Raw genomic sequence first — 15642 nt, forward strand, 5'->3', positions numbered from 1 at the left:
TCATGCTACATTATACTAACTCATACTTGCCCTTTAACCCATAAGCTTCACTCCCACCTTTGCAATTAAGATCTACAGTGTCTGTATACAGTGTCTGTATACATACTGTACTTTGCTGACGTGATGGGTTATTACCCAATGGCCTGAGAACAAAATGTGAAGAATTGGCTCACCTGACAAACCGTCCGGCTACCGATCCTTCCCGTATAAAAACCCTGATGTGTTGTCTGTCAGACACAGAGGAGTAGGTACAGCTCGATCATCTGTGTTATTTTCCACTGAACACTATTCATCTCTTACCTGAACTGAACGACTGGTAAGGACATTTTTATTTAACTGACTCATTGTTTTAACCTGTGTTTAATTATTGTATGTTGAATGTTCAGTGAAAAAGTCAATGTTATGGTCGTAGAGGTACTTTGAGAAATTTGAGGTACTGAGAAAATGTGTGTTTTGATAATTGAACATGGAGGTCTCACAACATCACCAGATTTGCTAGCTCAGAAATATACAAATGTAAATACATAAATAAATATACATTTTAGAATTGTATATATTTTTTCTATTTAAATACAAGTGTAAATAAAAAAGTTAATGTTTTTTCATCCCTCACGGTGATAGCTTTGAAATACATTGGTTATGGGGAATACACATTAACTATATAAGTCTATAAGGTACACTTGACAATACATTTTAAGACATACATGCGTCTTGGTTGAAAAATCCTTTAAATTACCTGCTCAGGTTTCATCGTATTTGCCTACAATAATAATGTAAAGCCTCTCATGAACTTGAATTGAAGAGTTTCATTCCAAAATTATATATATCCATTTTCTGAAATGTTGGTAAATTAGCTTTTATTATTTAAAGAACTTATGAAATGTTTTTTTTTAACCATCTAATCATGGCATGGTGTTCAATGACAGACATTGTATTTGTTTGAAATCTATCACTTGATGGTTTCATTTCAGAGAGACAAATCATGTTTTGTTGCAAAACACAATATACAGTTGAAGTCGGAGGTTTACATACACATTAGCCAAATACATTTAAACTCAGTTTCACAATTCCTGACATTTAATCCTAGTAAGAATTCCCTGTTTTAGGTCAGTTAGGATCACCACTTTATTTTAAGAATGTGAAATGTCAGAATAATAGTAGAGAGATTTATTTCAGCTTTTATTTCTTTCATCACATTCCCAGTGGGTCAGAAGTTTACATACACTCAATTAGTATTTGGTAGCATTGCCTTTAAAATGGTTTAACTCGGGTCAAACGTTTCGTGTATCCTTCCACAAGCTTCCCACAATAAGTTGGGTGAACCTTCGCCCCAGTCTGAGGTTTTCATCAAGGATCTCTCTGTACTTTGCTCCGTTCATCTTTCCCTCGATCCTAGTCTCCTAGTCCCTGCTGCTGAAAAACATCCCCACAGCATGATGCTGCCACCACCATGCTTCACCGTAGGGATGGTATTGGCCAGGTGATGAGCGGTGCCTGGTTTCCTCCAGACGTGACGCTTGGCATTCAGGCCAATGAGTTCAATCTTGGTTTCATCAGACCAGAGAATCTTGTTTCTCATTGTCTGAGAGTCCTTTAGGTGCCTTTTGGCAAACTCCAAGCGGGCTGTCATGTGCCTTTTTACTGAGGAATGTCTTCCGTTTGGCCACTGTACCATAAAGGCCTGATTGGTGGAGTGCTGCAGTGATGGTTGTCCTTCTGGAAGGTTCTCCCATCTCAACAGAGCAACTCTGGAGCTCTGTCAGAGCGACCATTGGGTTCTTGGTCACCTCCCTGACCATTGCCCATCTACCCTGATTGCTCAGTTTGGCTGGGCAGCCAGCTCTAGGAAGAGTCTTGGTGGTTCCAAACTTCTTCTATTTAAGAATGATGGAGGCCACTGTTCTTCGGGTCCTTCAATGCTGCAGAAATGTTTTGGTACCCTTCCCCAGATCTGTGCCTCGACACAATCCTGTCTCGGAGCTCTGGACAATTCCTTCGACCTCATGGCTTGGTTTTTGCTCTGACATGCACCGTCAACTGTGGGACCTTTTTATATAGACAGGTGTGTGCCTTTCCTAATCATGTCCAATCAATTGAATTTACCACAGGTGGACTCCAATCAAGTTGTAGGAACATCTCAAGGATGATCAATGGAAACAGGATGCACCTGAGCTCAATTTCGAGTTTTATAGCAAAGGGTCTTTTTTATATATAATTTCTAAAAGCCTGTTTTCGCGTTGTCATTATGAGATATTGTGTGTAGATTGATGGAAAAATGTATTTAATCCATTTTAGAATAAGGCTGTAACATAACAAAATGTGGAAAAAGTGAAGGGGTCTGAATACTTTCCGAATGCACTGTATAAGCAATCATTTCCGATGGAAAAAAAACACAGATGTGAAAAATTGGTGTATAGCGTTTTGGAATGAAACTCTTCAATTGTGCCCTTTGTGCAGAGCAGCCTCACAGCTTCTCTTTGTAGGATAATCATGTATTTTGTTATCCTATATCTTTCCACACCATTCTCAACAGATCACCCAGAGACAACATGAAGCTGGAGCTGCTGGTGGTGTTGGCTGTAGCAGCCCTGGTTCCCAGCCTGTCTGAGGGGTGGCTGCTCTCCAAATGTGAGCTGAAGACCAAACTGGCAGAGGCTGCCGACCAATTCAATCTGACTGAGAAAATTGCAGCAAAGGGTGCCGAACTGGACGAAGTCTTGGCCAAAAGTGGGTTGTGAATTATATGTAGGCCTATTGCATTTTTGCAAGTTTCGAGAGATTACTTGAAGGTGGTGTGAGATAGCACAGAACATCAATGTCACTGAAAAACGTCTCAAATTTAGTTAAAGGGGAAGTTCAATATATATATACAGTGAGGGAAAAAAGTATTTGATCCCCTGCTGATTTTGTACGTTTGCCCACTGACAAAGAAATGATCAGTCTATAATTTTAATGGTAGGTTTATTTGAACAGTGAGAGACAGAATAACAACAACAAAATCCAGAAAAACGCATGTCAAAAATGTTATAAATGTATTTGCATGTTAATGAGGGAAATAAGTATTTGACCCCCTCTCAATAAGAACGATTTCTGGCTCCCAGGTGTCTTTTATACAGGTAACGAGCTGAGATTAGGAAAACACTCTCAAAGGGAATGCTCCTAATCTCAGTTTGTTACCTGTATAAAAGAGACCTGTCCACAGAAGCAATCAATCAATCAGATTCCAAACTCTCCACCATGGCCAATACCAAAGAGCTCTCCAAGGATGTCAGGGACAAGATTGTACACAAGGCTGGAATGGGCTACAAGACCATCGCCAAGCAGCTTGGTGAGAAGGTGACAACAGTTGGTGCGATTATTCGCAAATGGAAGAAACACAAAAGAACTGTCAATCTCCCTCGGCCTGGGGCTCCATGCAAGTTCTCACCTTGTGGAGTTGCAATGATCATGAGAACGGTAAGGAATCGGCCCAGAACCAAACAGGAGGATCTTGTCAATGATCTCAAGGCAGCTGGGACCATAGTCACCAAGAAAACAATTGGTAACACGCTACGCCGTGAAGGACTGAAATCCTGCAGCGCCCGCAAGGTCCCCCTGCTCAAGAAAGCACATATACAGGCCCATCTGAAGTTTGCCAATGAACATCTGAATAATTCAGAGGAGAACTGGGTGAAAGTGTTGTGGTCAGATGAGACCAAAATGGAGCTCTTTGGCATCAACTCAACTCGCCGCATTTGGAGGAGGAGGAATGCTGCCTATGACCCCAAGAACACCATCCCCACCGTCAAACATGGAGGTGGAAACATTATGCTTTGGGGGTGTTTTTCTGCTAAGGGGACAGGACAACTTCACTGCATCAAAGGGACAATGGACGGCGCCATGTACCGTCAAATCTTGGGTGAGAACCTCCTTCCCTCAGCCAGGGCATTGAAAATGGGTCATGGATGGGTATTACAGCATGACAATGACCCAAAACACACGGCCAAGGCAACAAAGGAGTGGCTCAAGAAGAAGCACATTAACATCCTGGAGTGGCCTAGCCAGTCTCCAGACCTTAATCCCATAGAAAATCTGTGGAGGGAGCTGAAGGTTCGAGTTGCCAAACGTCAGCCTCGAAACCTTAATGACTTGGAGAAGATATGCAAAGAGGAGTGGGACAAAATCCCTCCCGAGATGTGTGCAAACCTGGTGGCCAACTACAAGAAACGTCTGACCTCTGTGATTGCAAACAAGGGTTTTGACACCAAGTACTAAGTCATGTTTTGCAGAGGGGTCAAATAGTTATTCCCCTCATTAAAATGCAAATCAATTTATAACATTTTTGACATACGTTTTTCTGGATTTTTTTGTTGTTATTCAGTCTCTCACTGTTCAAATAAACCTACTATTAAAATTATAGACTGATCATGTCTTTGTCAGTGGGCAAACGTACAAAAGCAGCAGGGGATCAAATACTTTTTTCCCTCACTGTATATGTTATATGTATAATGTATAATATATGTTAAATGGTTCCTCACCCTAGTAGTCTATGGGCCTGGATACATTTTCTTTAAAGAGACACTACAAACTTCAGTGAACTTCAGCTAAAATCATAAGGAATGATAGGGGCAATTTACAAAATGGAATGGCCAAATCAATTGAAATAAACTCAATATTTGATTAAAGGTGATTTGGCCATTAAAAAAATAACATTGCATGGTTGCCTCTAGCTAGCAGTGCCTACGGTTAGCTGAAGTTTGTAGTGGCTGTTTAAAGAGAAAAACCTGGATTACAGTTTATTTTATAGACTACTTTCTGAGTGAGGAACCATCTAACATCAAGTTGTAAAATCCTGAATTTTCCCTTTAATGATGGCACCCTGAGGATCATGTCAAACCCTTTGGTATTCAACAACACACCTCCAGGTGCTGTTGTTTTAACACTTCCAAATATATAATCTCCCTCTCTCTCTCTATTCCCTTCCTGCTCTCACTGTGACTTGGTTGGTCCAGTTATTTGCAGTTTGGACCTAAAGTCTGGCTTAAACACCAGCCTTGTGACCAACCTTGTCCTGCGCAAACCTATCCTGCATAAACCCAAAAGGCGCCCCATCAGCATGAGACCCGTGAGACTGTTCGGGCGCAAACGTCCAGGTAGAGATGTTGAGTCAAAGGAAGATGGAGTTAGTTCTGAGGGAGAAGAGGGCAACCCTAGACCTATAGGGAAGATTGGGGGAATGAGCCGAAGACCTACAGGAAAGCCCGGGGGACTGAAACCAAAACCTACCGGGAAGACAGAGGGAGTGAGCCCAAGATCAGAGAGGCCTGAGGGGAAGAGACCGAGACCAGGGAGGCCTGTGAGAGGAAGGGACAAGCGTGAGGCAGAGGAGTCCGCTGGTGATGAGGAAAAATATGACAAAGTTGAGGCGCACGAGAGCAAAGCGGCTGAGCATGAAGAGTTTGGCGGCTATGAGGAAGAGGGTGATGAAGACGAGGTTGACGAGGATGAGCTGGACGAGGAGGACCTGGAAGAGTTAGAGGCGGAGCTGGACGACCAAGAAAGAGAGCAACCGAAAGAGGGAGAGGGGAGCAGGCGGAAGAGACACGTCCCAAAGCAGTTCAGAAGTCCCGGACACAGCCGCAAGCCACCGCCACGTAAGCCGATGCGCAAGCCGTTCAGGCCATTCAAGACCCGGTCCTTCAGCTTTTTCGGTCTTTTCCAGCTGAGCAATCGCCTCGCCTGCGTCTCCTCCAACAACACTCGCTCGCTCAATCTCTGTAAGACAGAGTGCAGCTGTGAGTACAAACATCTTTCCATCCTCAACCTGTTTAGCAGAATGTCAACAAATGCCTGCATGTATGTATGTATGTACAGTACATGTATGTATGAAATAATGAATAGGCCTAAATGAGTGAATGAATGAATGAATGTCAGGCTGTTGATCATGCCTTACTTTGGTGTTCAACAACACACCTCCCAGGTACTGTTGTTTTAAAAATATATAATCTCTCTCTATTCCTTTCCTGCTCTCACTGTAACTTGGTTGGTCCAGTTATTTGCAGTTTGGACCTAAAGTCTGGCTTAAACGCCAGCCTTGTGACCAACCTTGTCCTGCACAAATGAATGAATGAACAAACAAACGGATGGATTGTTCTTGTGTCATGAACAAGACAAGAGAATAGAACTAGTGGGTTTCATAATCAACCTCTCACTTCTCTGTAATCACACTCACTTGGTTTAGTCCTACATTGGCGAACCATTTCAAGGTGCAGGGCTAAAATACTGTACCTGCAAAGTGCACACAAAGGCCTTATGTAATTCACGGGAACTATACTGACTGTATGACTGTCTCTGCCCTTCCAGCCTTTGTTGATGATGACATCAGTGATGACATCGCCTGCTTTGTGAATTCTCGTGCCTGGATGTAAGTTTACCTACTGCCAACACCAGTGAATAGTGAGGACAATGACATTGATGCCACACTTACTGATCTTGATCCATAAAATATGAATTAGAGTGAAGCAGCCCTCTGACATCACAAATGAGGTGTTGTTTGGACCCTAGTTACTGCAATCTTTTTATTTATCCAACTAGGCAAGCCAGTTAAGAACAAATTCTTATTTACAATGACGGCCTACCCTGGCCAAACCCTCCCCTAACCTGGGCCAATTGTGCGCCGCCCTATGGGACTCCCGATCGGTTGTGATACAGCCCGGGATCGAACCCGGGTCTGTAGTGACGCCTGTAGCACTGCGATGCAGTGCCTTAGACCGCTGCGCCACTCGGGAGACCAAAAATCTAATTCTATAGAAATTTCACTTTCAAAATGCACTAATATAAATGCTTACTTTTGTATAGGAATAGTATTTTAAGCCGTTGTACAACTTTCGAGCAAGTTGTATTATTGACTGCAAAAAATACAATAACAAAATATTTATCACCGTCTTCATTTGTGTATTACAGGAAGGCTCTGAGGTTCCCATGGAAATGTGCCAGGCTGCAAGCCTCTGAGTACTTTGAGTGTGACCAACCACTTAATAGTACTATGAGTACTTTGCAAACAACAACTTAACAGGGCATTTTCCTTCTTTCTCTCTACTCTTATCTTCTGCTATAAGCTCCATTTAGCAAATATGCTACTTTCCATCACCTCTAGATGGTGTGCTAGGAACGATTTGAGCCCCTTATCCCTTATGTTGGGACAACATTGAAAAAGTGCCTCCTACAGATACTAGGCAACAACATCCTATTCTCCTTCTCTCCTCCAACTGTCCAACTACCAGGAGTAAGGAAGTTAAATCTAACAGATGCTATTTTGTTGACAATGTCTCCTTTGTTGCTTGGTAACAACATTTCCTACTTTGACAAACAAATACATAAAATGACCATGAAGATGTTTGGTTTCCAGTGTATTATTTCCTATATGCCACTATCTGAATGTCTGTACACTGCTTGTGTGTATTAAATAAATATAATTCTATTAAATTAAGTATTACATTTGAATCTCAAAGAAATGAAACACAACATGTATTATTAAGTTGTCATTATTTAGAGGGAGGATCATGGTATGAAATGAGATATGTAGAATAGAAGCTACCCACTGGGTACATACATCAATTCAACGCAGTGGTGAAAAAGTACCCAATTGTCATACTTGAGTAAAAGTAAAGATACCTTAATAGAAAATGACTCGAGTGACAGTCACCCAGTAAAATACTACTTGAGTAAAAGTCTAAAAGTATTTGGTTTTAAATATACTTTATCAAAAGTAAATGTAGTTGCTAAAATATACTTAACTATTAAAAGTAAGCGTATAAATCATTTCAAATTCCTTATATTAAGCAAACCAGAAGGCACCATTTTCTTGTTTTTTTATTTATTCACAGGTAGCCAGGGGCACACTCCAACATTCAGACGTGTGTTTAGTGAGTCCGCCAGATCAGAGGCAATCGGGATGACCAGGGATGTTCTCTTGATAAGTGTATGAATAGGACCATTTTCCTGTCTTGCTAAGCGTTGAACATGTAACGAGTACTTTTAGGTGTCAAAAAATGTATGGCGTAAAAAGTTGTACAAAATATAAATAGTACAGATACAACGAAAAAGCTACTTAAGTAGTACTTTAAAGTATTTTTACTTAAGTACTTTCAACCACTGATTCAACGTCTATGCCACGTTGGTTCAACGTAATTTAATTGAAAAGATGTGGAAACAACGTTGATTCAACCAGTGTGTGTACTCAGTGGGTATTAACAGAACATGTCATGGGCCTTGGGTCAGTGGATGTTTGGAGCTTTTAAATGGAAAAATGGGGATAACAAAAATGACAAATATACCAAATATAATATACTAGCAAAATTCGTATACACAAATATAGCCCCAAAATATATTGTGGTTCCTCTAACAATTGTAATTTTGAAAATCTGATTAACAAAGTAATCTGTACACATTGCACAACTTCATTATTTATTAATTGATAACTAACTGGAAGCAGAAATCGGCCCAATATTAGCCAAATAATGGTAATTTTGCACAAACCCCCCATTTTAGACAGGTCCCACTGGGTTAAAGATGGAACTGCCCATCTCTCATTTGCCTGAATTTCGCTATGGCCATTCTGCCTCTGATTACTTATAAATCCCACTGACTACAGCACAGCCTCCTTAGAAACACACTGAAGAAAGCCACTGAGTGCTGGGCTGGGCTGCTGGAGAACTGGAGCAACTGCAATAATATGACAAAGATGACAGTTAAATTGGTTCTGTGAACTTTCCCAGATTTTTGTTTTGTTATTACATTACCTGGAAACCTAATATGAACATTAGGGGAATGTTCTGTGGTGGTTGTTAAAGATGTTGTGCACAACATTTGAGTGAATGTTAGAACATTCCAAGGATATTTCAGTTAAAACATATCATCCTAATGTTAGATAAAACCCTAACTAGAACTTAATGGGAATGTTAGCTAATGTCCTGGAAATGCTCCCGGTTGGCTGGGAACCAGTTAGTGTTGCTAGTCCACAATTGACATTTCTGTTCCATAGACTTAAGGGAGGGACACACCATAACAAACGTTGGCCGTGCAAAATATGGTTAACACTATCATATTGACCTCATGGACTGTCAGTCCTTGCATGCCTTAGCGCTACAGAAAACCAATTATTGGGGCTGCTGTTTGGTTGTTTTTCTAAATAAGCAGTGGCCCTTTAAGATCACCAGACTGCCGAGTCACTATAAATAAAATTCCCTTCCCAACTATGGCTTCTAATATATTGTTTGTGGGGGGTATTTTCAAGCACATTTCACAATACATCTATACACAATGAGGTATGTGAGTGTTTGTTGACAACCCATTTAATGATTTGCTCAGGTTTCAATTATTGTATTTGTCTACAACGATAAAGTTATTTCATGAACTGGAACCCTGGGAGGTATTTAAAGCCGTAATATGATGATTGTACATAATATTACTCACTTATGTACTTCCAATTGCTGTTCAATGTTCTTGTTCCAGTGTACATTTCCGCTGTGCCCAAAGTGCAGATGACTGCATTATAGCTTCATTATAGGATACTATATACTTGGTTCACAGCGTTTAACACTGTTCTGTGAACAGATCACCCAGAGACAACATGAAGCTGTAGCTGCTGGTGGTGTTAGCAGTAGCAGCCTTGGTATTTCCCAGGCTGTCTGAGGGGCGGCTGCTTTCTCAATGTGAGCTGAAGACCAAACTGGAGGAAGCGGCCCTCAAAGTCAGGCGAAGAAAATCCAGGCAAAGGGCATCAATGGATAACATCTTAACCAAAGGTGGGTTGTGAGAGATTAATTATGTTTATAATTGATGGGATGACTAACTTAGGAAGAATGCATTCTTGACTGGGCTAATGTAGGCTGTGACACCTGGCAAGCTGTGATTGATGTGAAGAGCTGTTTTAGGGGGTAAAGTGAGATAGGGATTTGTGTCTCCAGATGCTGGAATATACTGGTTCTTTGTGATCTGTGAACCTTCTTTGGACGTAGGAATGGTGTCTAAGGGAGCTGGCTCTTCTCACTATGACAGGTTGTTATGATATGGACATATGCCTGGTAACAGAGATGCGCCAACGGATTGGCTGAGTAAAGTTTAAACCACACTCAGTCCTTTACTCTGATTGGCCAACAGAGAGGTGGGAAACTCCCTCTGTCAGAGTATTTGAGCAACAATCTGAAACAATGGATTTAGTTCTCTGGGGTGCCCTGCGAGGTGTTTCAGAGAGCCCGTATATACGAAACATCATATTTACCATTGAAGGTTTTTGCATTAATTAAAATAACTAGTATATCTTAGAAGTCGTGTTGACCTCTTTTGTTCCTAATACCAGATTTGAATTGATGCGACTTTGACAGGGTTATAAAACATGTATTGCATTTTTGCAAAGTTCTGAAGTTCTCACTATGATGTTGAATGCTGCGCTTTAGTCAATGAACAGCATTCTCACGTAGAAGTTCCTTTTGTCCAGGTGGGAAAGGGCAGTGTGCAGTACAATAGAGACTGCGTCATCTGTGGATCTGTTGGGACGGTATGCAAATTGGAGTGGGTCTAGGATGTCTGGGATGATGGTGTTGATGTGAGCCATGACCAGCGTTTCAAAGCACTTCATGGCTACAGACGTGAGTGCTACTGGTCGGTAGTCATTTAGGCAGGTTACTTTGGTGTTCTTGGGCACGGGGACTATGGTGGTCTGCTTGAAACATGTTGGTATTACAGACTCGGCCAGGGACAGGTTGAAAATGTCAGTGAAGACATTTGCCAGTTGGTCAGCGCATGCTCTGAGTACACCAAGGTGGTAAGGGTAGGCAACAACACATCTGCTATGCTGATCCTCAACACGGGGGACCCTCAGGGGTGCTGACCTGTTTAAAGGTCTTACTCACATCGGCTACGGCGAGTGTGATCACACAGTCGTCCGGAACAGCTGGTGCTCTAATGGTCTCTGTCTTTCTTTCTATGTTTCCTTTCTGCTCATACCATGACGTGGTTGTTCCAGTTATCTTGAATACCAGCCTTGTGACCAACCTTATTCTGCGACATAACCCTGAGGTGAAAGACGAGATCCCTGAGACGAAGAGGCATCCTGGCCAAAGAGAGAGAGACCTGCCATGAGGGCCAGACGCCCACCGTTTAGCTGGAGGCCACAAGGACCCGAAAACAAGGAAGAATATGTTTTTTTTCTTCTTTTTCCCACCTTTATTTAACCAGGTAAGCCAGTTGAGAACAAGTTCTCATTTACAACTGCGACCTGGCCAAGATAAAGCAAAGCAGTGCGATAAAAACAACAACAACACAGAGTTACATATGGAATAAACAAAACGTACAGTCAATAACACAATAGAAAATCTATATACAGTGTGTGTAAATGTAGTAAGTTATGGATGTAAGGCAATAAATAGGCCATAGTGCAAAATAATTACAATTTAGTATTAACACTGGAGTGATAGATGTGCAGAAGATGATGCAAATTAGCATAATAAATAACAATGTAAATAACAATATGGGGATGAGGTAGTTGGGTGGGCTAATTACAGATGGGCTGTGTACAGGTCAGAGCAGCTTACCGATCACTGCACAACTGATGCTTAAAGTTAGTGAGGGAGATAAGCGTCTCCAGCTTCAGAGATTTTTGCAGTTCGTTCCAGTCATTTGCAGCAGAGAACTGGAAGGAATGGCGGCCAAAGGAGTTGTTGGCTTTGGGGATGATCAGTGAGATATACCTGCTGGAACGCATACTACGGGTGGGTGTTGCTATGGTGACCAATGATCTAAGATAAGGCGGGGATTTGATTTATAGATGACCTGGAGCCAGTGGGTTTGGCGACGAATATGTAGTGAGGGCCAGCCAACGAGAGCGTACAGGTCACAATGGTGGGTAGTATATGGGGCTTTGGTGACAAAACGGATGGCACTGTGATAGACTACATCCAATTTGCTGAGTAGAGAGTTGGAAGCTATTTTGTAAATGACATCGCCGGAGTCAAGGATCGGTAGGATAGTCAGTTTTACAAGGGCATGTTTAGCAGCATGAGTGAAGGAGACTTTGTTGCGAAATAGGAAGCCGATTCTAGATGTAACTTTGGATTGGAGATGCTTAATGTGAGTCTGGAAGGAGAGTTTATGGTCTAACCAGATACCTAGGTATTTGTAGTTGTCCACATATTCTAAGTCAGACCCGCCGAGAGTAGTGATTCTAGTCGGGCGGGCGGGTGCAAGCAGCGTTCGATTGAAGAGCATGCATTTAATTTTACTAATGTTTAAGAGCAGTTGGAGGCCACGGAAGGAGTGTTGTATGGCATTGAAGCTCGTTTGGAGGTTTGTTAACACAGTGTCCAATGAAGGGCCAGATATATACAAAATGGTGTCGTCTGCGTAGAGGTGGATCTGAGAGTCACCAGCTGCAAGAGTGACATCATTGATATACACAGAGAATAGAGTCAGCCTGAGAATTGAACCCTGTGGCACCCCCATAAAGACTGCCAGAGGTCCAGACAACAGGCCCTCCGATTTGACACATTGAACTCTATCTGAGAAGTAGTTGGTGAACCAGGCGAGGCAGTCATTTGAGAAACCAAGGATATTTAGTCTGCCAATACGAATGCGGTGATTGACAGAGTCAAAAGCCTTGGCCAGGTTGATGAAGACGGCTGCACAGTACTGTCTTTTATCAATCACGGTTATTATATCGTTTAGGACCTTGAGCGTGGCTGAAGTGCACCCATGACCAGCTCGGAAACCAGATTGCATAGCGGAGAAGGTACGGTGGGATTCGAAATGGTCGGTGATCTGTTTGTTAACTTGGCTTTCAAATACTTTCGAAAGGCAGGGCAGGATGGATATAGGTCTGTTACAGTTTGGATCTAGAGTGTCACCCCCTTTGAAGAGGGGGATGACCGCGGCAGCTTTCCAATCTCTGGGGATCTCAGACGATACGAAAATAGGTTGAACAGGCTAGTAATAGGGGTTGTGACAATTTTGGCGGCTAATTTTAGAAAGAAAGGGTCCAGATTGTCTAGCCCAGCTGATTTGTAGGGGTCCAGATTTAGCAGCTCTTTCAGGACATCAGCTATCTGCATTTGGGTGAAGGAGAAGCGGGGGGGGCATGGGCAAGTTGCAGCGGAGGGTGCAGTGCTGGTGGCTGGGTTAGGGGTAGCCAGGTGGAAAGCATTTCTCGATTATCGTAGATTTATTGGTGGTGACAGTGTTTCCTAGCCTCAGTGCAGTGGGTAGCTGGGAGGAGGTGCTCTTATTCTCCATGGACTTTACAGTGTCCCAAAACTTTTTGGAGTTAGTGCTACAGGATGCACATTTCTGTTTGAAAAAGCTAGCCTTTGCTTTCCTAACTGATTGTGTATATTTGTTCCTGACTTCCCTGAAAAGTTGCATATCGCGGGGGGTGTTCGATGCTAATGCAGTACGCCACAGGATGTTTTTGTGCTGGTCAAGGGCAGTCAAGTCTGGGGTGAACCAGGGGCTATATCTGTTCTTAGCTCTGAATTTTTTGAATGGGGCATGCTTATTTAAGATGGAAAGCACTTTTGCAGAACATCCAGGCATCCTCTACTGACCGAATGAGGTCAATATCCATCCAGGATACCCGGGCCAGGTCAATTAGAAAGGCCTGCTGAAGTGTTTTAGGGAGCGTTTGACAGTGATGAGGGGTGGTCGTTTGACCGCGGACCCATTACGGACGCAGGCAATGAGGCAGTGATCACTGAGATCCTGGTTGAAGACAGCAGAGGTGTATTTAGAGGGTAAATTAGTCAGGATGATATCTATGAGGGTGTCCATGTTTACGGATTTAGGGTTGTACCTGGTAGGTACCTTGATAATTTGTTTGAGATTGAGGGCATCTAGTTTAGATTGTAGGACGGCCGGGGTGTTAAGCATATCCCAGTTTAGGTCACCAAGCAGTACGAACTCTGAAGATAGATGGGGGGCAAGCAATTCACATATGGTGTCCAGGGCACAACTGGGGGCTGAGGGGGGGCTGTAGCAAGCGGCAACAGTGAGAGACTTATTTCTGGAAAGGTGGATTTTTAGAAGTAGAAGCTCAAACTGTTTGGACACAGACCTGGATAGTATGATAGAGCTCTGCAGGCTATCTCTACAGTAGATTGCAACTCCGCCCCCTTTGGCAGTTCTATCTAGACGGAAAATGTTGTAGTTCGGAATGGAAATGTCTGAATTTTTGGTGGCCTTCCTAGATGGTAGCCATGAGTCAGAGAGAGGCCACGGATCTGAGAGAGGTCAAGCCAACCTCTGACAGAGAGATAGATGCCAACGGCGAGAGATGCAGTTGCCAACAACGAGCTCAGAGAGAAACCTTCAGTGAAAGGCAGACGAAGGCCATTCAAAGACTGGTTTAACAGGCCAAAGAGAGAATCAAAGTCGAAGGAAAGTGACGATGAGAGCAATAGCGATGAAGAAAAAACAGAGCGATAGTGACAAAGAAACTCAGATAGCAGAGAAAAGTCGCAATGCAACGAAAAGTCAGAGCAAAGAAAAGGAAAGGAATAGTGATAAGGAAGGAAGGGTCAGATGTCGATAAGCCAGAAAGTGAATGTTGTGAGGAAGATGCAAGTGACGATGAGTCAGAAGAAGGAGGGGTTGACCGGAAAAAGAGAGCTATCCACAACCCTGGGAGAAAACACGACTAACAACAAATGGCCAAATCCATGAGTCTCTATGTTCGGGCGGCAGGTAGTTTAGCGGTTGGGAGCTTTGGGTCAGTAACCAAAAGGTTGCTGGTTCGAATCCCTGAGCTGACTAGGTGAAAATCTGTTTATGTGCCCTTGCACAAGGCACTAACCCTCATTGCTTGTGTAAATCCCTCCAGATAAGAGCATCTGCTAAATGACCATATTATGGTCTATTCCAGTTGAGCTTTCAGATTGCCTGTGCTTCGACTGCTCAATCTCTCAATCTCTGCAGTTAAGCAGAATGTTAATATATAATGTATGATTGTGTATTCATATATTGTACATTGACATACCACGAACACTCATCTCAATCGATTGGCTAATGCCAGTTCAGAGTTGAAGGATTTTTCCCCCCACAATGCACATACTGTCCTGGGCTCATGACAGTGTTTGTGTCTCTTTGTTAACAACAACTGTTGCGCAATCTCTAATGTTAAGGAAGTCTCAAATCGTATGTCTTAAGTCTCGCCTGAGTTAGAATACCTAATGATATGCTGCAGACCATACTACTTACCAAAATAGTTGTAATCTATATGTTTCGTAACTGTGTATCTACCACCACAAACCGATGCTGGCACTAGGACCGCACTCAATGAGCTGTATAAGGCCATAAGCAAACAAGAAAATGCACATTCAGAGACTACGTTTCTCGTGGCTGGTGATTATAATGTAGGGAAACTGAAATCTGTTTTTCCAAATTTTTACTAGCATGTCACCTGTTCACCTAGAGGCGACAAAACTCTGGATCACCTTTAATCCACACACAGAAACGCATACAAGGCCCTCAATTGCTCTCCTTTTGTAAAATCAGACCATAACTCTATATTCCTGCTTCCTGCTTACAAGCAAAAAGAAAGTACCAGTGACGTGCTCAATACGGAAGAGGTCTGATGAAGCGGATGCTAAGCTACAGGACTGTTTCGCTAGCACA

General features: G+C 42.6%; 1 protein-coding gene across 1 annotated transcript; it reads left to right on the plus strand.

The window, feature by feature from the left end:
- Positions 1–282: 282 nt before the first annotated feature.
- Positions 283–7051, plus strand: LOC123487354 (mitotic apparatus protein p62-like). The gene is made up of 5 exons (XM_045218585.1): positions 283–316; positions 2534–2727; positions 4992–5774; positions 6343–6403; positions 6943–7051. The coding sequence occupies exons 2-5, from the start codon at positions 2550–2552 to the stop codon at positions 7049–7051; spliced, it is 1131 nt and encodes a 376-aa protein (XP_045074520.1). The 5' UTR covers positions 283–316; positions 2534–2549.
- Positions 7052–15642: the final 8591 nt, after the last annotated feature.

This window comes from Coregonus clupeaformis, unplaced genomic scaffold (genome assembly GCF_020615455.1).
Source record: "Coregonus clupeaformis isolate EN_2021a unplaced genomic scaffold, ASM2061545v1 scaf1676, whole genome shotgun sequence".
NCBI lineage: Eukaryota > Metazoa > Chordata > Actinopteri > Salmoniformes > Salmonidae > Coregonus > Coregonus clupeaformis.

Excerpts from the sequence above, each read along its gene's own strand:
- LOC123487354 (XM_045218585.1), top strand. The coding sequence starts at position 2,550 with ATGAAGCTGGAGCTGCTGGTGGTGTTGGCTGTAGCAGCCCTGGTTCCC. Across the intron at positions 5,775-6,342 it reads CTGTAAGACAGAGTGCAGCT|CCTTTGTTGATGATGACATC; the intron begins GTGAGTACAAAC and ends CTGCCCTTCCAG. Across the intron at positions 6,404-6,942 it reads GTGAATTCTCGTGCCTGGAT|GAAGGCTCTGAGGTTCCCAT; the intron begins GTAAGTTTACCT and ends TGTGTATTACAG.